At 43.4% G+C, this 27996-nt stretch overlaps 1 protein-coding gene across 1 annotated transcript in view; it reads right to left on the reverse strand.

Annotated features, from left to right (window-relative positions):
• Nucleotides 1-13688: 13688 nt before the first annotated feature.
• Nucleotides 13689-27996, reverse strand: part of LOC137916016 (ADP-ribosylation factor-like protein 15) — a 47234-nt gene continuing 32926 nt past the window's right edge. The window contains exon 8 of the mRNA XM_068759139.1: nucleotides 13689-13841. Within this exon, the coding sequence (XP_068615240.1) occupies nucleotides 13689-13841 (153 nt within the window). The remainder of the gene's footprint in view (nucleotides 13842-27996) is intronic.

Genomic DNA, 27996 nt, shown 5'->3' on the forward strand with positions numbered 1-27996 from the left:
CATTTGGGTCATTAGCACTTATTTCTTCAAACAGTCACCTCATTACTGCCTACCTAATGGAGTCCACTCAATTAATGAAGTGTTTGTTCTCTGAGTCAAGTTGTGCAACGGGAACGGGAACATGTTATAATTAAAACCTGCTCAAACCCAGGGAGAGATATATCTGTAGGGCTAAACCGTTTTTCCAGCATGAGTGTTTCTTTCCATGCCCTTACCTGGGATATATTTCAGCATTTGAAAAGCCTCGCAACAATTACATCTTTCCTGAAACCTACATTAACATGTGATTCTGATTTCTTTGTTAACATTTCTGAGGATGCGCTGGAATGTCACAAAATAGAACAAATAATTCTGTCACAGTCTCACGCAGCCAAAGCGGTTTACTGCCCTGTTTACCAGAGAAAAGCTGCAGACCTTTACAGGTGAGAATCTAAAGGTCATTTTCACCCACTCAACACTAATTCCACTTTTCTGGAGCGCTTTTTTTTTTTTATATACAATGATAAAAACCCACATTGGCTCTCTTGGGTGGGCCAGATTTACAGTTTAATTCCAAATGGCGAGTGAGTTTAATACGAAGGACGAGCTGATAAACAGGTTTTAGTCCTGAAAACAAACTTCACTTCACGGTGAGCCGTGTTGACGTCGGGCTCCGGAGACGCCGGCTCCGTGCCTGTTTCTGTCTTTGTGTTTGGTAAACAGGCCCAAACTGCGTGACTGCACCGACATTCACACACCAATCATGGGCGCCTAATTGGTACAGCCCTTTCGTTAATTAACGCCTGCATTGCAAATCTTTAACAACCTGGCGCACACGATTGATTTTGTTCTGTCACTCGTCACTTCAAAAGAGCCGCTCAGATATGAGTGTAATGGCCCGTCTGATGGCGGGACATGAATGTGTTGCATTCCCCCTTTGAAATCCCCTCGGAGAGAAGCAGCTGGGAAACAATGCTGTTGGCACGACTCTGTATTGTAAAAAGTTGAAAGCATTCCACTCCTCTTGGCCTATAAGCACCATTAATGTATGTGAAATGGAAATGGCTGTGTCATGGCATCGTTTAAAATCAGCCTGCTGCCATGAGTCCGGACGCAGAGACGCACTTCAAGAGATTCTAACCCGTCGGAACCGTTTGATGGAGGCAAAAACTTCTGTCTGGAACGGCGTTGTTTGGTTGTTTCCAGAACCAAAGCACCGTTAAGATTAGCCCCCCCCCCACAGAAACTTCTGCACACAACATCTAAGACCTGAAGTGATGCCGTTGGCCGTGGAGGAACTTTCCTGTTTCTATTTATTTTTGCATTGTTTCCATGACAAGTCGTGTCGAGGCTCATCCTGAGTGGGGCTTTCAGCTTTTAACTCAAAAAGTCAAACTACGTACAGAAGCGGTGTCTTAATGTTTTCTCAGGTATGAAATGACCAGGAATTGCATTCGACAGGGACGAATACAAAAACCTCTTCATAACGCCTTCAATGAAATGCACTAATGGCCAACATCTCAGCATCAATTTAAAAGAACTCGGGGAAGAATTCCCTTTGCAGCAGGGCCTCAACATTTTCAAAGAACCAATGGAAACCATTTTCCGTTGCCGTGCAACACGAAGAGCATCACATGACCCTAAGGAACAGCTGCGTCATGGAGAACTACAACTTCACCTGATCGCTCTTTAAAGGCGACGAACAAAATTCTGTGTTCTATCAATCTTCTTAAGACGTGTTTAAAGATGTCGCATCCTTGCTGATCAACTCGCACAAAGACCACCGATCACGCTGACCAATAGATTGCATCCAGACTGGTCGATTGCATTGCAGTGCTAATGACCAAGATGTGTAGCACCTGCTAATTATTTTTATAGCATTCCAGTGTGTCCACTGACATAGTGCATAACTTTACGAGTTAGCAGTTGACTTCACCAGCTGGAGGATGCAATGAGAAACAGCAGCAGGTGATGCTAATGCTAACCAACAATTAGTATTCCTCTGCATTTCAAAAGGGAATCAAAGGCCCCAGACGTACAATCGAGCATGGAGTCGGATATTCAGCAGAGGAGTTCCTGTGGACGTTGTTGGGCTTTGCCTCGTTTATTGAGCTGGGACGCGTGCAGCCTGTTACGGATCTGCTTAAAGCGTCCTGCTTTAACTCAGCCGCTGGACAGGAGACCTGATGTGATCGTTTTAGGCTGAGGCCGATTGGAGGTTTTACTGACGGAGCTTCTCTTAATAACAAACACACACACCTCCACTCACGCAAGCCGCCTCCTGTCCCACAGTGACCTAATGATCACTGCTGTCTGTGGTTGCTCACTATTGTGGACTGCCCAAACGAGGAGACATGCAGCCACATGGGAATGGGGGGGGGCACTGGACTGTGTGGACTGGAGCTGGTGTTGAAGAGCACAGATTGATGATGTCTGGTTATCCAAACACATCCTTATAGCAACACTGAAAAGACATTGATTACCTGAAGTGTTGCATTTATTATTCTTGTGTGATTTATTATATTCTCTACAGTGAGACAACAAAAACCGTATGTTGTATGTTCTCCCCGTGTACTAGTGGGTTTTCTCTGGGTTCTCCCACCTCCAAAAACATGCAATTTAGCCAATTTAGGTGAACTGGTTACTTCAAATTGTCCATAGGTGTGAGCGTGTGTGCGTGAACGGTTGTCTTTCTCTGTGTGGCCCCCGCGATGCACTGGCGACACATCCAGGGAGTACCCCGCCTCTCACCCCTAGTCAGCTGGGATATGCTCCAACATCTCCCGTGACACACAAGTTGGATAAAGCAAGACAAATGAGGTCGTCTCCTCTACAAGAAAAGATCAATCTATCTCAACCCTGGGCAAATAAAACAAACTCAATTGGGAATTATATTGAGAGGACATGCAATTAAATAGTTCCTGAGATTTTAGTGAATATAGCCATCAAACAATTTAGGCTTTACTTTATTTACAATAAATCAAGTTAAAAGACCAGCAATGTGTTCATCTGGCTCCTTGTCCAGGAGGACAAGTCAGTCAGCAGCTGCTCATTCATAGAAACGTGACAGATTGTGGACTATTTTCAGCTGTGGATTGATACGTTGGATGCTGCGTGCGCGTGTACGGCGGCAGGATGGTGGATGTGGGATCCAATCCAAATGAATTACAGCGTCGATGTTGATTGTAATGAAGGTCACCTTGAGCATCAGGCTCGGCTGCACGGACAATACTCGTTAGTGGGATCAATCCTTCGCTGGATTTGGCCTTCGATAAGAAACAGACTATATATTAATTAAATATATTAGGTTTTAAGCCATGTGCAAGGAGTCTCACCATAAACTAGCAGGAAGTGTCTGAGGTACAGTATGTTGCTTGATTTCAGTGTTGCTCTCTAACACTGTTAGATTCACACCATATCAGGTTGGACGTGACACCCCCCCTCAGGAGGTCATCACAAGCCCCCACCACACACACACACACACACACACACACACACACATCATAGACTTATCCTCCTGAAAGAGATTGAGGACAGTTAGCGCGCTGATCCCATGTCTGCTGTATCGGCCCGCTGGCATCGATCATAAATCCCATAGCTGGATGTTAATGTCTCACTAATGGGGGGGCGCAGGCCACAGAAATGCATCCGCAAGACCTCGAACGATGAGTTTGATGTGATCCTCTCAGCAGTAAATCCCTTCAAGGTGGAAGTTGGAGTGTCATTTCGGGCTCACCTGCGCCTGTGAGGATGTTCTAAGAGATGGAGCGAGCGTTCACGCTAATGTCTGGTTTAAAAATGTCTGGAAAAGTCATTCATTCTGCCGGTGTTTGAAGTCGTCTGGCACATGGCAGGTGACGATGAATTGTCCCCCAAAGAGTCAATTGATGGAGTGGATAAAACCTTCAGGGAGGGGGAAAGTGCCGTTTTTTTTCTTTTTTCTTACCTCCCTGTCGTGTTTGAAGGAGATGCGAGTTGGCAGTGCAGGAGAGGCTTGAAGATTAATGTTGCGAAAGGGGGCTCTGACAGCCTCTCCGCTGGCTGCGGTTCTCTTGGGTGGCCCGATTGGTCTTGGATGTCACTTTTGCTACTTAATCTTGTGTATGCGAAGCAGGCAGATTCAGATGGGCTGGGGAGGGGCCGTCCGCCAGGCAGCGACGGAGACAGACCAAGGAGAACACAAGAACGCCACTCCTTCAGCCTTCGGCAGCTCATATCATTTCATTTTGTCCACATGGGGGGGGGGGGGGGGCTGCTTTTGTAGAGCCGCTTGTTGCTCATATTTATAGTTGACGTCTCCAGCAGCTCATCGGTGACTGTTTGAAGCATGAAGCAACTTTATCAGTTGCATAAGGAGCCTGCAAGAAGTCATGGAATTAAATTACGGGAAATTAGTTTGCAGTGAACAAACTGCTCCACTGCATCCATTTTACTCACATAATAATCATCAGATGAAATATCCAAACACTAAACAAATAAAGACCAGAAATAAAGACCAGACATAAGATGAATGAATGAATGAATTCACATGAAGCAGTTTGTTTAGGAACAGTATTTGGTTTATGCTGAGCAAAATGCAAACGTATTTAAACGAGCTTCTATATCGTTTCATAACGTAAAATTGTATCTTCAAAATCACTAGAGCTGTAAATGAAATGTTGTGGAGTAAAAAGTACAACAGGTTAAAAATACACAAGTACCGGTACCTCAACGTTATCTGTAATACAGTCTGTCAGGGGTTGCCACAGCAACCCGACGTTCTCCACTTCGCCCTGTCCTTTGCTTCGTCCCCAACACCAGCCCACTGTCATGTCCTCCCTCACCACGTCCATGTTTTAGTTTATATCTTCTTTCCTGTTCCACCTGTAGACATCCAGAATATTATATGAAGGAAAGATGCAGACATAAAAATAAAACATATATATTTTTTGTATTTAAATCAGAGCTTTGTTGAAAAGAACAATAAAACACACAGTAGCGTCGGACTCTGCAGAACAAGATGACTTCTCCAAGCTCGACTTTACTTGAAAATGTTTTCTCGCTCAGCCTCTCTCTCTGAGAGATGAGGCTCCAAGAGCACTCAAATGTTCTGACAGAGCTCCATCTGGTTTCTGTTAATTCACAGTAGACTTTTCAGCTTTGTTCACAGAACCGGACTAAACTGACTCGATTGTTTTGTTTTTGCCTTAATGTGACACAAATGAACAGAAAACCGATGGTTTCAGATCACAGTTGAGTCACATTCATGCGTGTTCCTGGATCAGATGCGTGTCCGAATGGGAATAGTCAGATGGGAATTTGCTTGGCTTTGTGCGTGAACATGTGTTGGCCGCTGTCGTCATCAGCGTGGTAAATAAAACAGCCTGAGAGGAGAAATGACGACAAAGACGCTCACAATGGTTTTGAGAACAGGCAATAAAGTGTTTGCCATCTTGTCATGCTTTCACTAGTACTTACCGGTACTAGATACCTTTTAATGGTACTAGGTCAACGAGATCACATGATGAATCTGGTTTTTATCCAGACTTTGGATCCTTCCTGTCCAGACGTAGTTTACTGTCGGTGACCTGGTGACACCTGTAGGCGAGTGTCTTGCTACATGTCAGCCCTGCAACGGACCGCTGGCCCATCCAAGACTGCCTCTCCCCGACCGTCACCCCAGAGCCGCTCCAGACCGGAGTGGAAATGATAAGCAGATGCATCGATAATGGGTGGATGAGGAACCGAGGTGAAAACAACTGTTTGAAACAAAGCACATCATCCTGTGGGGAGAAACTTTGATGACTCCACAGCTGTTGGTGTGTTTCCAGGTAAACGTCGTTGGTCTCTATGAAGGATGTTTATAGGCTCGGTCCTCAATAGAATACAGGTAGGAAGCCATGTGATCCCAAACCAGCGGACTAGAGACGACCCATGACCGGAGACCGTAGCGGCACGCTCGGATTTAGGTCTGGGATTTCTCAATTCTAGGAATATTTGTAATAAACCTGTTGCCAGTGGTTTCATCTTTTTTAGAAAGTTGGGGGGGGTTAAATTCAGATTTACAATTGATTCACAACCTCTTTTTAAATTATTATCTACATTAAGGAAAATTCAGGAGTAACGTAAATTGGAAAATAAAGATATTAAAGTGATGTTTGTATCCTTACTACTATACTATACTATCTATACCACTAGTTAGTGTACAGGTACTGGAAAACGGTGAACTCTAAGCCAATCTAAACTGCTCTCTGACATTTAACACTAATCCTCGGTACCTGAAACACTATTTCTGGCTTCACCTCTCAGCTTATTCCCACCATCCATCCCATGCGAGTGCAGCGCAGGCCGTTATTCTGGCAGAGCCGCTTCATCCCGGCACCAGGCTGTTCCACCTTCTCTTGTTTCTGTTGTCCTCTCAGATCTTAGTTTGTATCTGACTTTACATTTTCCTGCCTGACTCACAACTTGCGATTCATCATCGCTGTGAGGGCATCGCAACATTTTCACTCGACCAAATAGGGCTCCGGCAGCGATCGACTTCTTTGAGCCAAAACTGGTAAAACACAGGTGTTCTCTCTCTGCACAGGGACCGTGTTTACTCGATTGTTACTGTGAACGACTCGCTTTTCCTACTTCACGCAGAATGTTTGTATTTTGAGAGCTGCAAGCTGCCCACATAGTGTCGTCACTGGAAGCGCTTTCCCCGTAAACTGTTTGGATTCAATGAGCTAATCCACCTACAGAGTAGGTGTTTGGCTGGGCGCCGCGCGGTACACCAAACAAACCCTAATTTATAAAAGGGCAAAACTTAGAGGCAGCAATTAAATATTTACTTCATTAACAGTTGATTGATCACCTGTGGCTTCTGAAGAAACATTCGCCGGGCCGGCTTGTGAATAAACTGTGAATAAAAGCAGTTACTGGAGTTGTAAAAAGTGATGTCATCACTTGGGGGCATTTTCACCTTTTAATCTCATTTTATTTTCAATCCTATAGAAAAAAAAATTCCATCAACTTTCCACCCAGGGCCGTCCCTTCCTGCTAGTCCTACTTCACGCTGATAAGAATTTAAAGCTGGTGTCTGCACTAAGTGAAAGTCCCGCCACCTTATCAGAGAGCAGCCAACCCTGCACACGTTGCCCCGACGCTCTGCATGTTATTCTCGGTTCTTCAGAGATGGGACAGTAAATTCTACAAAGATCCACAAAAAGGACGGTCAAAGTGTCACGCCAGCGTGGATTTAAAGAGTTATGACAATGACAAGGGGATCACCAGTTAAAAAAAAGAAAAGTAACAGGTCTGATAGCCATCAGTGGGACTGTAGTAAACAGAGCGTGGAGTCTAGACCACTTGAGACGGGCATGTTACGGTCACGCTCATAAAAGTCCTCGTTGCTCCTTACAGGCCTAGAGGGGAAGAGCCGGAGCAGGAGTCACCTGCACAGATGGATAGGGAGCTGCTCCAAGCTGAGACTGGACCCCCCCCCCCCCCCCCCCCGGTCTCACGGCCCGGGGACAACAATGGGTTTCATATGCTGCGGATCAGACTCAGAACCTGGCTGTGTGCGGGAGGTGTCCTAACTACACCGACTGCAACACGACAGAGGTGTCGGCATATTCAAAATAGGGTTTTCGTTTTGGGCCAAATCTTCAATGGACCAGTCAATATTGACTGGTAGTCATTGTCTCGGCAACAGAGCCTTCAGTGGCCACCACTAATTGACCTCTTGAAGGAATGCAACGCCTGCTCCTTGAGTGACGTTTGCTTTTAGGAGCTCCTGTGGGATGAGGCGATGGCCTGGTGGAAGGCGATAGCAGGGGGAGATTCTCTGGTGATAAACCGCCACGCCCCCCCCCCTCCTCCTCCGTCCACCAGACAACAAAGAAAGTGAGTGATGTTTGTCTGAAAACCAAGAGCCACAATCCCTCTTGTTTTGATGTGTGGGCCACCTGGGATGCGGGTCTCAATCAGCACTCGGGCCGTGGAGAGAGGAAGAGAAACAGGAGTCACACAGATCTCGTCCCCAGGACAAACAATCTGAGTGACAAGCCTGCTGGAATCCCACGGAAGTCACCCAACAGACGAGGCTTTCAAATGCGCAGGAAAAACAAGAGGCATTCAAGAAACGGTCACGGCAATTTTTAAAAGACAAATGTTGAAGTCCTTTACCTACAAGTATCGTCATTTCATCTCAGTCTCACCAAACAAACTGATCCCACAGCAAAATTGCTTTGTGATTTTTTTTTTTTTTTTTTATCAAATACTTTAGCCAAGTACAATTTTGAAATACTTTTCAAAATGACATTTGGGGATCCGTTACGGTCCGTTAGCCACCGGTCACTTTAAAGATCAAGACTTTATATGCCAAATAGAAGATCGGCTCATGAGTTGAAATTAAAATGGATTTAAACTAAAACTTTACACGAAGAGTTATGAATCTGACTCATGATTCTGTGACCGTGTTTAGCAGCTTGAACCTATGCCCATCATCTTATTTGAGGACATTTCACTTTTCTTATAGCGAAACATCAGAATACTTCTTCCACAGTCCTATAAAGGTAGTTGAGACAGTAATTATTGCATAATAGTTTTTACAAATATTCTTTAACTTTTCTAGATTGCAAAAGAAAGAAAATGTCATCTGAAACATGAAGACCTGCTGTGGATCAGCTGCAGTTTTTAGGACTCATGCAGAGGCTTTTTGCATTCTTAAATTGAAAAGGACGGCATGTTAAGTGCTAATGAGCAACCAGTCTAGACTAATGCGATTGATTGGAAAGAAATGACCGAAGCAGATGTCTGGTTCAGTGGCCAATAGCCTCAATTTCCACTTCTGATTAAATTACTTTAAATTTCCAGACTAATGTAATTTACGACCCGCTCATGCATCACGGCCTTTGTGTCAGATATACTGAAACTGAAAAAGTATGCCAGGACAAGTGAAACATCAAAGGTTACATCAAATCGACCTTTGGGTGAACCGAACTTTAATTAGACAGATAAAGTCTTAAGGAAATAAAAGCCCGAGTGACTCGTAAAGCATGACAAAGGAAAAGCCAAAAGATCCAGTCAAATATGAATTAATGGCGAGAACAGTTACGGCATGTTCCTGCAGAGCGTACTCACTCACTCGCTGCTTGGCAGGAGAGGAACTCGTCAAGCGTCTATCGGTTCTGACCTGTTCATTAGTTTTACAGCTCAGCCACAATCCTGCAGGATAGCATGCGCAGGACAGATTGGGACATCGGTTCGGAGGAATCTCCGGCTGCACATCTGAAAACACGAAGCAACACGTGCAAGCACACAGGAAGTACATAGTTGATGACAGGGCAAGGCTTCAAAACGATGTGTTTTACTGATCCATTTACTGTTACTTAAATCAAGGGACGGCTGCAGAACTAGCATGATATCTGTTCCAGTGCCAAACTCACCTGCATCCTGTATCGGTTTGCTCCTCGACAAACAGTGCTGCTGTGAGTATTTGTGTACTGTTAATTCTTTCTGAAAGAGGGAGCAATTTCAAATTGTTTGTGCATCAGTTGGAACAGGAAAAAAAAAAGGGGGGGGGGGGGATTTTATGTGACCAAAACATTGTCAGATGTCAAACAGGTGAACAAAAATGAACCCAAAACAGAAACGCATGATAAAAAATGTTGGAACGTCGCATGTAGTTTTCTGCATTAAAGATGTTTGCAGGTTCTATTAAGTCCAAAGTGCACGGATATTTGCTTAATTCATCCTAATCCATCCTCGTATGACGCTCCATGTCATGAACTCAATCTGAATTTGTCGTCTTTCTTCCAGTCGGCCACTCAAAACAGAGACACTCGTGTTAAATAAAAACGACTCGGGCTTGACACCACTGGAAAACTCGGATCTCGTGTCTTCAGGATAAAACTAAACTGTCACTCGCTGGTAAATTGAAGTCCATTAAATCTGCGGAGTGCCACCAGTTCAAGTTCTGCACATTTGGTGACTCATCGGGACCACTGTCCAACATATCTGGAAGTGATCATTGGGTCCAGAGAACATTTACTCACAGTTACATCACATTGAAAAGCAAACACAAATTAGGGAGTCATGAAGTCAGAGCTGAGGAAAGAGGAAGCACCTCGAATGAACCCCGAGATCTCTTTCACTCACACACGCGTGCGTCGTGAATGGAAGCGGTGGCGAGACCGGAGCCGTTTCACGGCTCAAGGATCCCGAGGAGGAGAGCTCTCTCTCTCTTGTGGGAGCGACCCCTCGCTGTGAAGGGTCGGGAATGTGGGGTGTCCTGCATGGAACATCGGCCGTGGGAGGCAGAGCAGGGGTACAAGGCCCAGATGGATTTCAGGGCAACATCTGGTCCACCTCCCGGCTGGGTCTTATCAGCAGAGAGACGCTGCCACGCACAATGGATGGGAGAAGGGAAGAGACAGAGAGAAGGGCATTCTTTGCAAAGTTTAAGAAAACATGCCTGTTTTTGTTTGTCTTGTAAACAAAAGCTAGGTTCCCCGTCGGGTCGCACATTTGCATTTCACAAAGCTCACAGGGTTCGTGTTGTTGGGTGTGATCGCATTCGTTTTCACTTCTGGTATGCAGTTTTACCGCATGCAGCGTTCTGCACCGCATCACAGACGCAATTATGAGTCAATACAAATCATTAAGTTGATATCCTATGATGTTGTATGTATTTTGATAGATTCAACCTTCTGCAAGTCAAAATAAATTATGAATGAAGTCTTTTTTTAATAAAATCATATCTTCTTCAGAATTAGATCCTGAAGTCTGTCCCTTTATTGTTCTGCGTACTGTCCTTTGTTGTCTCTTCAATTCATCAGATACTTCCTGAAATACAGAGGAGATAATGCACGGTCCCTGAAAGGCCTGAATTCAATCCCCACCTGATAACAGACTCCCTGTGTAGAGTACTCCTAAATACTACTAGATATAATAATAGTATCTCATAACATTGTGAAAGCAGAATAATTCGATGACAGTTCTGAGGGAGAAAATCCAAACCCAGACAGACGACTGATTTATCTTTGGATATTAGAGAATTCTTTAGTGGCAGACATGTTGGATCTCTCCCGTACACCATTCAATTTGTGCTATAATGTTCTTTAAATCTACTTTATATATATATAAAACCCTTTCTGCATGTCGTTTCAACACTTTGTTACTGACAGAATTTGGGCTCTGCCATAGTTTGTTGTATTTCTCAGTGTTTCCTGGCAACCATTGATTACATTACTTCAAAAGAATACCTTGCAGAGTCTATTTTTTTTTAAGATGCTGTATCCATCTCAAACATCGGGAGCCTTACTGTTGCTGGGCAATGCCAGGGTGAGTTGAGGAAGGTTGGAAAGCTCTGGACTGCATTACTACAACAACAACAACAACAGTCTTATCTGTAAACCACTCTGAGGGTCCATCGCCAATGAACACAGGAGGGAAAAGGACCAACCAGCAATTACAGCAGATAAAGGTTCGGCGTGGGAAGAGAAGATTGGCTGCATTTTGAATATAATCAACTGTACAGACAGAAGGAGTGAGTGAGGAGGTGTGGAAGAGTGCCCCCCCCCCCCCCCCACCTCCCCCTTTTGTCTCCCAGGAGGGCTGCTTCACTGAGGTCCTGGCCTCTTCCCTTCCAACGGGCATCCTGGATGCCCACGGTGAGGGAGGACTGCTTCGGCACGACCAAAGGGAAGCAGAGCGAGAGAAAGAAGGAGAGGCGATGGAGAAAAACCGGGGGGGACAGCGATAAGGAGAGAAAGATAGAGAGGGGGGGGGGGGGGGAAACAGAGCAAAAGTGAGAGCGACAGGAGGAAGAGGGAGGAGCGAGACGAACACGGCAGCCGATGCTTTGTCTCAAGGCTGCAGCAGCTTCCAGAGCCGGTGTGCAGCAGACTGAAGAGAAGCACGTCTGCCCCGGAGGCAGAGGCTGGAAAACAGGATCAAAGAGTCGCCGGGGCAACCTGCATGACACACATTGTATTAAAGGCACACAGTTAATATGAAAGAGATGGAAGAAGTGCAAAAAGAGAAGAAAGCAGGAGGCAGAGGTAGCACAGAGCGGAGTATATTTTTCAGCAGTGCCTGTTTCTCTGTTAACTTTCCACCCAAAACCTTCCTTAGCAGCTACACTTTGACAATTAAAAAATAAAAAAGACAAAGGGACAGACCTCCACAGTCTCATCTACGCTTTACAGATGATATTCCGGCGTCTCTGATTTCCACAGGTCACCTTGAGTCAGACACGGATGCTAACACTCGACTCATCACACACTTCACTCTGACGACATGACACACTGGAAAAACAAGTGCTAACAGATTTTCAAAAATATTTTGTCAATAAAAAAAAAATCTTGTATTTTAACAAACAAAAGTAATGCAGTCAGACTATAAATAACAGACTAGACAATATATACAATTGTAAAACTTTAATTTCCATAAAAAAAAAAACAGAACGCAGAACAAAAACAGGCTGCAGTGAATGCGTCACGTTCTACGTACGTAGGAGAAGGTAAAGCGCAAATCAATGGAATAATCTCTACTTCACAGATTTATTTTGCACTAAGACCTGTGAATGCACGGATACAACTGGATTGTAAAAAACAACAACAAGCAGACCTCACCAGAGGTAGAAAAAAAAAATGGGCAAGGAGGGGAGTGAAGCGTGTCTGGAGGACACCTGAGACAACCGCTACAGGGTATGGATGCTGGTGAGGGGTAAGTGGGATTAAAAAGCCCGGTAATGGAGACGGGGTGGAGGGGCAGGGCTCCACGATACGCAGCAGACAGGGAGGGTCTTCACAGACAGTTGGAAGGCATTAAGGTGTCGGACAGGGACTGTCAGGGGCAGCTGTTGCTGCGGCTGATTGATAGAGTTTGTATTCCTCCCTGATGGGAAGCTTCAGTCACTTGAAGTTGTTAAAATGGATGATGTCCAAAAATAAAAAAGAAATACAGTAAGTCTATATATATATAAAATAAAAATACAGACATGACTTTTGCTCGACACTGAACAGAAACTAAATGAACACTTTTCTCTACGGTGTCGTTACATCCAGGCTGATCAATCATTGCAATGGTTTGACATTTGTGGATCTTTAGCCTTTGTTTTGAGATTATTAATAAATGTGGTATGAGATATAAAAATGTGAATTATAGCTCTGTGAGGTTAACGCACAGAGCTATAAACTATATCCTACGTCGAACCACTTATAAAAACATTCCAACTCGCTGCTGCTTTCTCCAAATGAGCTCACCGTCTGCACAAGATCACGTCGCACATATTTACATGATTAGTAGGACTTGTGTGCGGCTGCACAGGAGGGTACAGAGCAATACGCTTGCTTGCATATACATAACACTCCACGGAGATACTCAGACGACACTAATCAGATTAGATATTCAGACAGGGCGAAACTACCGATATGTAGCTACCGTACATAACGCAAGGCTTCGGACTATGCACTGCAGTCACCCAAGCATCCTGTAGAGTACTTACAGGCAACCTGGACTCCCCGTTGTGTGACAGTGTGCGTGAATAGTATGCGTTAGTGTCCAGGGATGACTAAGGACACGTCCGACATGTGGAGAGCCACTGGTTTGATCACTCTGGCACAGGCTGAAGTCAACAAGATCTCCCTTTCTAGATGTTACCTACAGATATCAGTGGCTCACTGTTTCCAGCAGGACGTGATGCTTCCTCGTCGTCCTAATGTCTCTCGCCATTAGCATCATATCCTTGCAGGATCTGTGTCCTTGTCCTCCAAAAGGCTAATGAACTGAGCAAAGATCTCCTTCACTGCCTCCATGTTGTCCGTGCTGCTGCCCTCCAGGATCCAGCGCTTCCCTCTGGCCAGAGGCTCGAGCTCAAAGTACTTCTTGACCTGCCGGCAACAATGAAGAATCTGGTTGGTGGAAATATTCAGTTCAAAGTAATGGACTATAGCATTTTATAGTGTACCCAAATATCCAAAAGGTTTACACTCTACTTCATGTTGTAGGTGCACGCACACACACACACACACACACACACACACACACACACACACACACACACTTTAACAGAAGCAATTAAGTACTCCCTACCGAAAGCCTCAAAATACCCACACCAGTTATTGCATTAAATTGAAAGCCTACAAAGCCTTAATTAAAGTTGAAAGCATTTTCTCACAATTTATAAATGTTTAATTTAACAACTAAGTCAGTGTCAGATTGTAGGTTTTAATATCAAGCAATGGATGATTTTAATAAGTGAAACATCTCCACGGTTGTGGGAGAATATTATGATGAGCTGAATGAAGACTCTGAGGTGAGCTGATTCAAAAGGAGGATTGTTTCAGAGTCTGTTGCATCACAGTTTTAAGAGGCCACACACTTCGTCCTCTGATGCACAGGACATTAAAAAGTGGGGGGAAAAAACAAGCGCACAATATATCATCCCATCCCATAATTAGTTTTCCATGCATACAGTGTTTCCTTCACAAGCAAAAAGATAACAGCATGACTTGTAAACTGTCCAAACAGTCTTAAAAACCAAACAAAAGTTCAGAAATAAATGAACACAATATAATAAAATAGAATGAAGGGAAATGAAATGAAAGAGTGCTTCGTTTGGGCCTTGCTGGCTGGACACTGCTCTCTGGAACAGCTGATGATCAACTCTCGACAGTCGGGGCTCATTGATGTCGAGGGCAGAAACAAAAGCAGCTGTCATGTAAAAACAAATCTCAGCCGAGGGAAGCAACGACCTCCACCGAGGTCAGTCCTTCAGACCAGTTCAAGCTGAGAGTAACGGAAGCGCTTTCCTTTGCCCGATGCAAATCAAGCTCAGCCATTTCCCCCCTGCTTGTATGGTGGTGAGGAATGCACGAAGACAACAAATTACAATATATGGAGTCTTCATACGTCCTTTCGGTGTGTGGACTTTCCCGATTTCTTGCAATAAGGATTGTAATCTCATTTTCAAATGGAATGACTGATAAAGGGCATAAACTGGGAAACAGATGTTTATCTGCTAGTAGAAGCCAAGAGATCGGCGATAAAACAAATGCTGACAAACCTCCAAATAAGTCCCGTCTAAAAAGAGCAAACCGTGCACCCCCTGTAAACAACCGTAATCCACACAGGTGTCAGTCACACTCAATGACTTTTCAACTTCAAGTGAAATTGCTTTTGTCTAGACCATGCTGGGCTGTCTAGCTGTGCCATAGTGTGTGGCATGAAGAGGATGTGGAGGAGGAGCGAGGGGGGGTGTATTCTTTGTGTCTGCTTAAATCCAGCCAGCCATGCCCGTGAGTGGGAGAGCGAGCCGCGTCTCTGTCCGTGAGCCGACACTCTGTCCGGGTGTAATGTGAGTTTAATGACAGATTAAGTCACCTCAGCCACGTTTGGCTCAGAGGCCTGACGAGAAAGCCGAGTAGACCCAAACAGTGTTAACAAATCTGTCTGGGTAACCTGAGCCGCCCCAGTCCGGGCTCGAGCCCCAGACCCAGACTGCAGACGATGCGGCTGGCTGCCTGTCTGGTCGGCTGGCTCGCCAGCACGCCTGTGGCCAAGGCCCTCTTCTGGAAGACTCTGCCCCCTGCAATGGCAGACAGGCAAAGCACTGGCAGAGGCAGGCTCACGCTTCTCTCTTCTTATTGTAGCACACACCAAGAGGTTCCTCACAGCACAGCAGATTCCTTCCATCTATGGCGAGATAAGTCTTCTGCATTTGTGGTTATTATAAACAAGCTGCCTGATATACCCACACAATCCCCATTTATTTATTACTGTGTTGGCAGGGACACCTTCATACGGGCCACATGCCATCGACAGAGCACATCCAATCCACAGATTTAATCATACAACAGGTGGACAGGATGGGTCGCCAAAAAATGTCTCAATGTAACATGACAAAAGGAACCCTGTGACCCACGAACAGCCGGGCGCATCAACGCGGACAGTCAACAGCACGGCCCAAACCAGCTCCTCTGAGATTAAGTCCTCCTAAGAACACTTATGCTTGCTTAAGGAACAGCCTGAGTCTGTGGGAAGGGTAAGCCATGCAAGAAGTTGGTTGCCAGACTGCTGCTAGGATGACCATCATCCAGTGTAGCTTCGTCTAGGACAGGTCATGCAGCGAACCTCGCCTTGTGCATGGGAGAAAGCGGCTTGTGTATGCATCAGGGTGTCAAAAAAAAAGAAAATATTTAATCACCTATGTCGGTGTTAACTGTATTCCTGCTGCTGGAAGCCAGCAATATTATCCACCGGTGCATTCTGTTCAGGGGAGAGTCATAAAACTCAGGAAGGCAGATTTCTCCAGGAACAGGCTTGAATGTTTGCAGGTACTTTTGATGGAGCGGCAAATTGAATCGCATGACTTTGCTATTTATTTTCGGTGTGACTGTATGATTCCAGAACTGCAGAAAAACATTACAAGGTGGAAGAGTGGTTTGCTGCAGTGTGCCTACTGCTTAACCGTTACAGAAAGACCCGCTTAAGGTAGTAAAAACATTATGTAAGCAGTTATCAAATGAAGTTTACTGTGCATTTTCACTTTCTTAACAGGAAGACAGGACACCAGTATTATGATCAAAGAAATTGGAAACTAAGAATGAGATGTTAAGCTACAGTTATAACAGAGTTTTTAATGTTTAAAATAGTTACAAAATATGTACCTGTACCGATTAAAAGCTAGAGATTATATGAGGCAGAATTAATTATCAAAGGCAGGCTGTGCATATTTAATTTGAATACATGATATTCCCATAATATTAGCCCTCTTGATTATTGTGAAGAAGGCCCTAGATTTAAATGAGAAAGCGAGAAGGAATGGAGACTACAGATTTAGAATATAAATTCAACATGAACTGAATTTTAAAAAAGAGACTGGGACACATTTTTATTTACCATGGTTAAAATTGTAATCATCATGTTTTGATTGTCAGATAAATGGATCTTAATTTTGGGGGTTAACCTTTGCGATGTAACAGAGGGAATATGGAGCGTGGATGTATTCATTTCCTGTTTCAACACTTTGAGGTGGGTGGATGGAGCCATGACTCTGCATTACAAGAAAAGTGATTTAATTTTTCACTTTTTTAAGGAAAGGAAAAAAAAAACTTGCACGATGGCCCATTCCGTGACGGCCACTGTCGGCATCACACTGAAAGACTGAAAAGAGAGGAGATATCAAAAACCGGCTTCCAGTCACTGGTGGCTGCTGAGAAAATCCCATGACAGATTTATAGCCACAGATTTATAACCTGTTCTGCAGTAGTGTTTAGTTTAATTTAAACCAGAAACCAGGTTGAGTTAAGCTTAAAAAAAATCCCATTAAATTTCAATTATATTAGCTTGTTGATTGACGAATCATGAACATTATAGAAACAAAGAACTGTAGACACCACTATTCTCGTTATTATAGATGCTAAATTAATATGACAATAATAAAACTTGTTGATCATTGTCATTATTTTATGTGTATCCTTTGTTTCCTATAATAATTGTTTGTTTGTCTTTTCAATTTAAATTAAGTGCTCTTCTCCCAAGACAACAGGGTACACTAAGTTAACGTGCCCTGTTCAGGAATCTCTCTGCCAGAAAGACTTGCTGTGGCTCAATAATCTTGTGCCATGCACACGTACAAATTTAGGAAATCTAGAATCGGCTTTAAGAGTTTCACACAGGCTCACGGCAAAGCCAGATGGAACAGTTGCAGCTTTGTTGGATCTACTCCAGTAGCAGATCCGTATCATACAAGAGAGTTAAATGACCGGCTCTGTCAACTCTCAATTTCACATTCAGTGCAAGTCTGGCTCTTGCAGTTGTTTCAGGCTCCAAAAGTCTGAGAAAAATATCCAAAATTAAATTCAATAATATCAAATAATACCAAAAATCTCTTCCTGTTGAAGTAATACAATCATAAAAGGAAGGGGAAATGTTCACTTAATATAATTTTGCCTTTCAGCTATGTTTGAAAAAGCCAAAATCTAAAGAGAAGCTGATTATAAAAGGCTGATTCAGATGTGTCATCCTTCAAAGGCCACTTTCCTGCAGGCGGCTATAAAAACTCGTCTTGGGAGCAGGGAGGGTTTTACTCAGTACACTCATTGGAGAAACACGGATTTTGGCCTTGGGCTTTTCATTTGGATAAACCTCAGCAAGGATCCTTTTGCAACAGAAATAACATCCTTTATTCAAAGACTACTTAGAGCATGTGTGCACAAAGTGATGTAGAACAAAGGCAGCCAAAAATATCTTGGCCTCCAATGCTCTTGTCCTAATATGCAACGTAACCGCATGTGTATCCTGCGTTAGTGTCATGTGGCAAAACCTCACCACACCAGTAAGCTATAAACCGGAGAAGGAAGCATTAGTGGGTCTTGGAACTGGGGAAAGTGGCATCCTGAAATATCCAAGACAATCAATTAGACCATCCCTTGACATGTTGGCCCTTGTGAAAATATCCGTCACAAGATACTGGACTGGACTGCATTGAAATGGGAGGGTAATGAGAGATCCTCTTACTATATAATAGATACGCCTTTGTTTGCTTTTCCAGTTTACTTTAAGAGCTTTAAAGACATTAGAGAGCCTGGAGGTCCCCAAAACAGAAGCACTGAAAAAACAAACTTTGCGCCATAAACTGCGGGGGGTGTGAAATGCCTTTTTAAGCAGGGCTGTAACACCTTGGGCCGCGGAGCCTGACATTTTCCATCGAAGGGAATTTCTGTTTGCAAGCCCTAGTTTAGGTAGATAACGACCGGATCACCTCCTAAGTGAAAGTATTAGCTGTAGGTGAGGCACATGACACTACCACTCGTGCTTTCTGATATTACGACACTCACTCTGACTTTTGTAGGGATGGCTAACAAGCAGAGCAGCAAAAAGAACGCGCTGTGTGCTGGTTCACACCAACAAGTCAAGCCAGCATCTTTATGCTTTGGCACAGAGCTGTGGGTGGCTGCTATTTTTTGCAGTATGTTTTAGAGGAATTAAAGGGCTGGCCAGAATCATGCAATTGGGGCTAAGTACAAGAGACAAAAGGACTCTGGAACTAATCCAGAAACTAATGTAGAAGAAGGAAAAAAAGCCATGTGCAGTTCTAATAGAAATGGTGACAAACAACTTCAAACGTGGACCATAAAGTCAGAGCATGGCGGTGGAGATTGAGCGAAATACACAAAGATATTAACTTTCAATGCTGGCTAAACAAAAGACAGAACACAACATATAACGAGAATAATGTCTATATAACAGATAACAAAATAATACAAAACGCATCGGAGCGCCAGACTGGCAATTTATGTAGTCTTGACAAAAGACCAGGTGAGCTGAATCACACAGGTTGAATATCTGTCAAACGCCACACAACAAGGAGACAGTTCTTCGCAACACATCACTTCTCCATTATGAAGCCGACACACTTTTGGTTGGTGAGGATAATCGTGCTGCAAACCCCTGAGGGAGACGGTTCTGTTCTGGCCCAGTAACAGATTTCAGGACCGAGAGCCAGATTTCAGTGGTGGGATCACAAAGAACTCTTGCCAGATTTGTCTCTTGTCTGGACCTGGCCCTTGAAAAGTCTCAGTGGGAATTTTTTTTTTTTTTTTAGTTAACCACATCCACCTATGATGCCCCCCTGAGATGCATTCTCAGGGGGCATCACTGCAGCATTTTTGCTGAAAACTGAGGCCATGTCCACACGTAACAGGGTATATCCAAAAAATATATATTTCTTTGGTTTGGCCTGTCATCCACACGAAACCTTATATTTCTGTCACTAAAAACGAAGGTTTTTGAAAACTGCGTGAGGACATCTCTAAACAGAGTTTTAAGTTTAGTAACGTCACTCCACGACGAAAACTGCTGTGACATGATGTCACTGACATCATATGTGTGCGACCCGTATTTACATTCAGAAACAGCACGGACGCCTTCAAAACGTATCGCTTATTGCTTACATGTTGACTTTATAATCCAAAACTACGTCTATGAGCAATTCTGCCTCCTTGTCGGCCCACACGAACAAGCCTGACGTCATTCATGTTTTGCGACGGGGACAGAGGGATGTAGCGTTCTGATTGGATAGGATTTGGGGAACTACGACGCTGATTGGTTTGGTATGCTTATGAATGTGTTTAACAACGCTTATGTGGTTACGTGTGGATGCATTTTTTTTTGTGGTTTTTAAATAAACCCAGCTACGTGTGTACATGGCCTGAGTTCTTTGGTTTTTTACATCGCAAAAAGGTTTTGCATTCAGATGGCAACATTTTCAAAAATACTATAGTACACATGCCAGTGGTTGGCAGTGTCACCTTTCAACAGGGATTCTAAATTAATAGTGTTAATAAAGTCTTAAGAGAATTTCTAGAAAGTTCAAGCCTGTTTTCTGCTCTCAGTCTGCCCATCCACATATGGGAATAGGGCTGGAATTGTAGTAAGGATATCCATTATGGTTTTAGAGAGGTGCTGTTTTCATTACAAAAGGGAACTTGCATTTTTAGCCAACAAAACACTGATTTCATATAAAAGAATGGGGGGAAAATGCAACAAATGTTTACTGTGTCTGGGTGCAATGGTTGTTGTGTTCATGGTCTTTAAGACAGAGATGGAAGTGTTGGACTTGACAGGCAACAAATTCACAATTAAGTCTCCACGTCACAGTGCCAAAACTGAGCTGCCTTTAGATTTACTGTCCCGTTCCACTCGTGGGACTGTGAGTCTCCCAGGCTCAGTTGAGTACAGGTTCAAAGTGAATCACTTAAGGTGCACTTCTCTTCAAAGGCAGCTGACCACTGCCAGATCACAACCATCCTCACAGGTCCTGTAAATCTAGGCAGGACTGCACATCCTGACCCTTTCAGTAGCACGGGGGCAATTATTTTTATTTTTCTTGCGGCAGATCAGATGTCTTCCAAAAACATTGGCTGCTCCTGCTGGGCAAATGACTCATGTCTCCATTCTGGTAGTGGCAACAACAGATGTATGTTTGTTGGCAGAACACAAATTAAAATGTAACCCAAATACTGGGAATTAGGGCTGCATGATAATTGAGTAATATTTAACCATTTTCATCAGCGATAGTTCAGTGATGACAATATGTGATTCTATAAATTGACTGTTATGAAATCAATAATATTGAGCTTTTAGAAAAACCACGTCATTACATGATATAAGAACATTCTATTAACAGATGAGCAACATTCAGAATTCAGCATATAACAGGCAAATTGCAATATGGACATTTGTCAAACAGCATTCATAAACCCATTGGCATAATGTCTGTATTAGCGTAACAGCCCAGAATACATTTCCCTTTGGGTCTTCTCTCTAAAAGCAATCAAGGACTGCTAGCCTAATGATGATACAGTTAGGAATTAGTGTGGGCTGGGAGTAACGCAAAGAAAAAAATCCTCTTCTTGTATAGGCTGGAGAGAAATTTGCGGTTGGAGTCACTGGGACGTAGCCCCTTCACCAGGGGATGATCTGTAGGATACCGAGTAAGGTTTGTGACGCTACAACATCTGCATGCAATGGGGAAGAAAGGTGTCCATGTTTGCCTTGCCTTATTACAGATTCACAGTAACTCAATTTATTAAAAGGCCAAGATCTTCTTGATAAGGAACATCTGGTCTGTGGAACTTAAACGGGTGAGCTGGCACCCGGCCTATATGCTCCCCGCTAAAGGGGCAAATGCACCAGCACCTACCCTCAAGCTTGTTCTTGTGAAGAGGCTCCACCTTGCTGTAGCAGCCCACACAGAGGGCCCTCAGAACCCAGGAGGTCTATTACAAGCCACCCCTCCTCCTCCAAGGGACCCCCGAGTAGTACCCTCCATCCCTTTCACTCTGGGGCCCCCTTTTCACGCTCCAGCCATGACAGTTGACCAGCTTGAAATCTGCAGCAGGCCTCTGCTTTAGCACACAGCACACGGCATTACAATCAAAGTGCTCCCCTCCTGCAAAAGATTTAAACCATGTGCCAAGTTAAACTCTGCACACCCATTTGCTCTCTGTCAAACACACTCTCTCATACACTAAAAAACAATCATACTTGTAATTTAATGTTGCTGGATGCCCCCCCCCCCCCCCAACTTTTCTGCTTGCATACCTTCTCGTGTTCGTAATCATTACCACATCTCCACATTGTTCCTTTCCGTGTTGCTGCATCTATACGTGTGTTTTCTATAAATCAATTGCAAATTATGGCTATACTGAGATTACACAACACATCCACAATGGCCTTTAAGATTTGAACTGCATTTGTAAAACGTTGCCATACAAACATAGAAACGCTCAGGCAAAAATCATTAGTCATATTTAGATTTGTCAAAGAGAAAAAACCTCAATGGATGCAAAACATGATGAAAGAGAACCCCCAGACTCCCAGCTTTTGATCCCCGTGAGTCAGCAATGGAACCCAGGGGTCAAACCGCACGCTGAATAGGCTTTTCGGAAGTCTTGTCCTGGATAGTGGCGGCTGGTCATTCGACCCTGCTTGACCAGCAGACAAAGGGGGGGGGGGGGGGCACTGACCACAACTGGAATGGGGGAGATTCTTTTCTCCGCCAATGGAAAGTGTGGTCTTCAATAGGGTCTGGCTGCCTGAATTGTGCTCCACACTGATTTTGAGAAAAAGGACCCACTGGGGTCAGGGTTCAGAAGCATTTGACGTGGATTGTGGGAAAAGGCATGCGTGGTGCCCGCACAACCTGCTGACTGCCCTCTCACCCACGGTGCCCCTTAACCTCCCAAAGGGACAGGCCAGCAGCCTCGGGATGACAGGAAGAGAAAGGCTGTATGGGTGGGAAAAAGGAAGGAAAGTTGAGATGAAGGTGGGTGGGAGGATTGAGGCTACGTAAGAAAGATAAACCATCAAAGAAATTAGGAGTTTCTAAGTAGCTTCCCATATTGTACTCAAACTGTCTAGTGCACATTCTCTAGAGGGTAATCAATATCTGCTCCTTGACTGGTTTTCCAGCCCTCACCTCCCAAGAAGGGATGGCTGAAGCACAAGGTACACATTTGCGAGCTCTCTCCTGACACAATGTCTGTCATCTCTTTTTGTCTAATCATTCAAAACCAGTCAAAAATAGACCATAAAGAAAATCACCATTTACAAAAAATATATATAATTTTAAGATGAAAAATATCCAGAATTGCTACTCTGTCATTACAAGTGTAGTCCAGCAGATTTTCAAGGTGCCCCCCACCCTGCCCTGCTTTAATGAGTAGCCAGAATACGGCTCAGGGTGGATACATTTGCCAAGCAACGATTCTACAAGCCTGTTTAGGCTTCATGGTCATGCAAATTTGAGGAAATTGGTTTAGTAATTAGTTTCAGGTAGTCAGGAAAAATGTTGAAGAATGTTGGGAAAATTTAAGAAAACTTTCTTGATCTGCTCCTTTTATCTGGATGTGAATCAAAATGTAAAAAAAATCTTCCCTGGCCCATCCAGCAAGTTTCATGGGAATCTATCCAGTAGTGTCTTGCTTCATCCTACAACTGATATGAAAAAAACATTACATCCTTGGTTGCAAAATGACAAGCTTCCTACTTTGTTTTCTTCCACAAACTTGGAGAGGATTTGATAATCAGAAAGAGACAGGAATATCTGTAAAGGTGTAACTCACTCTCCAGCTACCAGTGAAGCTAAGCTACATCACAGGTTGTGGAGTGGGACACTGTTTCTGTGAGCTTCAACAATCACAATTTCTCATCTCCACACCGGGAATTAACATTAGTGATGCTAGAAAGCACCGCTTGTTTTAACCAAGGGTGAAATAATCAAAAATAACCTTGTGGGATTTGTTGGGCAAAAGCGCTGTTCAAACACCTCCACATTAAGTTACATGACTGAATAATTAAATCACACACAAGCAAGGTAACACAAGACTGAAAGGCTGACGCTGGGATTTAAAGACATCTTAATTGTACCAGTTTAAAGTTCTCTTGGAAAACCAAGCTGTCAGTGCTGTTTACCAGGGAGGATAGAATCATCTACCTGGGGGGCCACTGGCTGGATGGAGACGCCTCTTGAAAACTAGCATGCGGTGCTTTAACTGGAATGTCACACTTTGGGGTGCTACACAGTACACCTCATCAACAGAGAGGAGAAACATAATATACTTGCAAGAGTCGTGTGGTGTTTCGTTTGCTCATAAATAGGAGAGCAAAAACTCACTCAACTGCAGGTTTCCCAAATGAACATTCTTTATCTATTGCCATTTATTACAATGAAAATATGTCTCATTTAAAGGGCGAAAACCGTACAACGCAAAAGACGCACTGAACCGTCAAGTTTTGAAAATGATCATTTCACGTACTCAGAAGAGTTGAAACAAAGCAATTTACTGCACATGAATTATGTATACATCATTAAATATGTCCTTGATTACAGTAAAATGCCTCTATTATGCAGCCGACATGTCAACAAATAACTTCAGTGCAATGTTACACTGTGGTCAATGTGTTTATGTATTGTGGATGTAGTATATGTACCCGTATTTAGTGCTTTGTGTGATAAATGAGGGACAGAGCTCGGCAAGGTCACCTGGACCTCATCCCTTTTTAAGACCGTAGCCACAAACTCACAAGTTAGGGAGGGGAGGAGGGGGTTGGGGTGTCTGGGTGCTGCCTGGTTCCAGTCTAGACGGCTCGATATGCAGTTGACTTTTTAAACCTGCTCGTCTGGGAAAAAAGCAGACATGAGGTAAGAGAGGACAAGCTGCAGCAGAGATGGAGTGGTGCATTCTGACTGCCACAGCAAGCTAGATGGACTCTCTACGTGCAGGGAGAGAGAGAGAGGGCAAGAGAGAGAGAGGCAGAGAGAGAGAGAGAAATGTATATGTACAGACACAGAGGCAGGAAGGCAGAGAGCAGGCGAGTCACTAGTGGTAGCTTAGCTGTCAAGGTCACTGAGCTGCAGACTAAAAGGTCTTGCCACCTTGGTCCCAGACGTAATTTTGTACTGTAATTGCACATTTGCAAAATGCAATATTTCCCATCTTTGATGGGCCTTTGTTCCAGATACAAGTGAGGAACTTCTGAGGGGCATAGAACTCCTTCATCTACTGGGACTCTCAGTCTCTGTCTTGTGCACGCGCACACGGTATGGACACTCACTTTATTTCCTGATGAGCCTGTGCAGATTTCTTAATGTCTGAAAGGCGTACTGCAGTCATTTGGGAGTTTCCTTTAGTCCCAATCTTTGGCAGTGAAGTGGACAAAAATTATTTGACATTGCAAAATGGTCTCATCTTTAAAAGACTGGCAATGTGCCCTTTTGGAAGTTAGCGTAATAATTACTCTGCAAAGGGAGGAAGACAGATTATATTGGCTCATCTCTACATTTGCAACATTACTTAACTCTCTTGAGGTAAAAGCAACCCAGTGAAGGATACTGACATCTGCTGAATCAATCACAAACCATTTCTGGCTGTCCTACTGGTTCTGAGTGCTTAGTACTCACTACTGATTATTAACAAAGGGGAGCATGAGTGGAATATTTCTTATTTGTGAGCAATAACTTTTTTGCTGTTGATTATTCTAACTAGGCAGACAATAATTAAACATTTCCTCTGTGGTGACGCAAGATATTGTAAGAATGATCCTAACAACCTAGTTTGGGACATTGGTAACAGTGTTGCTCCTGTTCAATGATTGGTCCCTACCTGTGCCTCATCTTCTCCACAACCAATCAGCAGCTACAGGGTAATTTAGAGTCACTACCGTCACAGGTCACAATGACACACATGCCATGTGCCAGACGTTTGACGGAGGTTTCAGACACCCAGCGCCACATGAATCACCGAGCACCACCCAATGTGTGCCAAGACCCGCAAGTTGGGTGCAAAATGAGACAGGGAATGGTGGTTGACTAGCCACTTCTGTCTATTCCCAACAGTTGGATCGAAGCGACAAAATGACGCAATGTCAAGTGACGGCAATGGGCACTGAATTAGGGCTACTCACATGGGACTTCTATGTTTAATTAGCAGAAATATGAAACAAATGAACACTCCAACATTGGCTCAATGTTCTGAGCATGAGAAATAAATATATCAACTACGACCTTTTCTTTTTTTAGAAAAGCAAAACAAAATGTCCAGTATCTATAGATGTTCCTTGTGTTCGTGGACAAGTTAATTAACTTGTCTGAAATTTAAAATAATATGTTATACAGTTTTAATTACATTTTAAGTGCCTTGAATCTGAACAATGGATCACATTGATGTACGGTATTATTCATCAAATTGAAGGTAGAAGTAGGGCAGGCAAGACTCAGCATGTGCTGAACTCCGTGACTTATGCAGGGCAGGTCATTCAAAAGTGACTACATTGATAGAAGTGTAATTGCTTGCTGTAAATACAACACGCTGATTTATGAACTAATGAATAGCCAAAAGGAAATTGTCCTTCAGATGCAACATTCAAGTCGCCATCTGGATATCTACCACCTGTCGTGAGTGAGTAAGTGAATTATGTGCTAAGGAACAATATGCGTCATATTTCAAACGAGTCACAGTTTACTAACTTTGACAATTACTACAGTAAAGAGCATTTCCAACCCATTAGCCAATCGATTCAGCTACCATTTTATCAATGAATATTTTCACGCAGCTCTCAACAACACAATTAGTCATCTTCATTTATGCTTGCACTCCCTCCAGTTTTTACAGGCCGTTGTCAATTGTGTTTGGATATATATACTGTATGTATATATATATATTGCACATTGGGTGCAATAGAATTTCTTTGCAAACATTTTTCAAGAACATTTTCTAGAAGATAGATAATACTTCTACTTTCAGCAGGAACGGAGAGTGTTATTGCTACATTCGTCTAATTAAGGGATATTAACAATTATTCTGCCATTTGTTTGTTTTGTGGTTAAATGGAGGTACAGGTACAATCATACTGTAACTGTGTAAATGTCTGGTGAACAATAATGTCTGTCAACGTAAATGCATCTCCCAAAGCACTCAATGACAAGAGATAATTACGCAAATGTCTCCGTTCAACATGCCATTGTCTGCTTGTAAGTTGTAGGCTGTAATTATGAGGACTAGAATGCCTCTCCACTGTTTGTGCCTGGAAGTTCATGAACACACACGCAATCTCTTGACAGGCTAGGACTACCAAACAAATGGGGAAAGAGTAGGATACACTTTTAGAATTGTAAGTATTTAGCCTCTTAGACATTGAGTCAAAAAAAATTAAGAAAAGGCATCTTTCAAGAGTTTTTTTTTCATACATTGGAAAACAAAAGATTTCTGAAGTGAAATAAAGAATGAAAGGAAAAGTCCGGTCTGTCTATAAAACCTTAGATTACGGCACTACTGCAGCCTTTATCTGAAGCGACATCACAGTCCCAAACATTCAGGTAAGTTGATACTTGAATAGTATGGCAAGTTTGGCTATATATCGACATATCCTTCCACATTTTGGTTAATTTGCTTACACCTTAAACTGAGAACACTAACAAAATGTATAAACACTGATATAACATGCCTCATAAAGGAGAATTCATGTAGGGACAGAGATTCATCCATCTAACTTCAACAGCTTTTAGAATTTCATGTCAAGCAAAATTTAGCTACTTCCTGTTTCCTTATTTGAACATAAAAGTAAACCCTTACAGGTGCCTGATTCTAAAATTGCTTTGATTCTGTCAGCCAACACCAAAAACAAGCCAGACCACCAGCCCACAATTCCTTCATGGTATAATGTGACATGGCATACCGGGGGAAATGTTTTCACTCAGGCCTCACATATCCACAAAGATGAAAACACAAATAGGTGGTTTTGCAAATCCAGTGCATGTTGGTGGCACAATTTTGCATTAGTCCCACCTTCTTGAAGCCCGGGTGGAACAACATTCTGTTGAAATGAGACAGATTTGTATTGAAACAAATGCATAATTAGGATTTTGACTCTGAGCTTTATTGCAGTGGCCCGACACGTCTTTCAGCTAACACCCCCTCTTCTAAAATGCAATCAAAGTCCACCTTGAAAACATCAGTGAAGATGCAAGACGAGACGGCA

The sequence above is a fragment of the Brachionichthys hirsutus genome, unplaced genomic scaffold (genome assembly GCF_040956055.1).
Source record: "Brachionichthys hirsutus isolate HB-005 unplaced genomic scaffold, CSIRO-AGI_Bhir_v1 contig_1324, whole genome shotgun sequence".
NCBI lineage: Eukaryota > Metazoa > Chordata > Actinopteri > Lophiiformes > Brachionichthyidae > Brachionichthys > Brachionichthys hirsutus.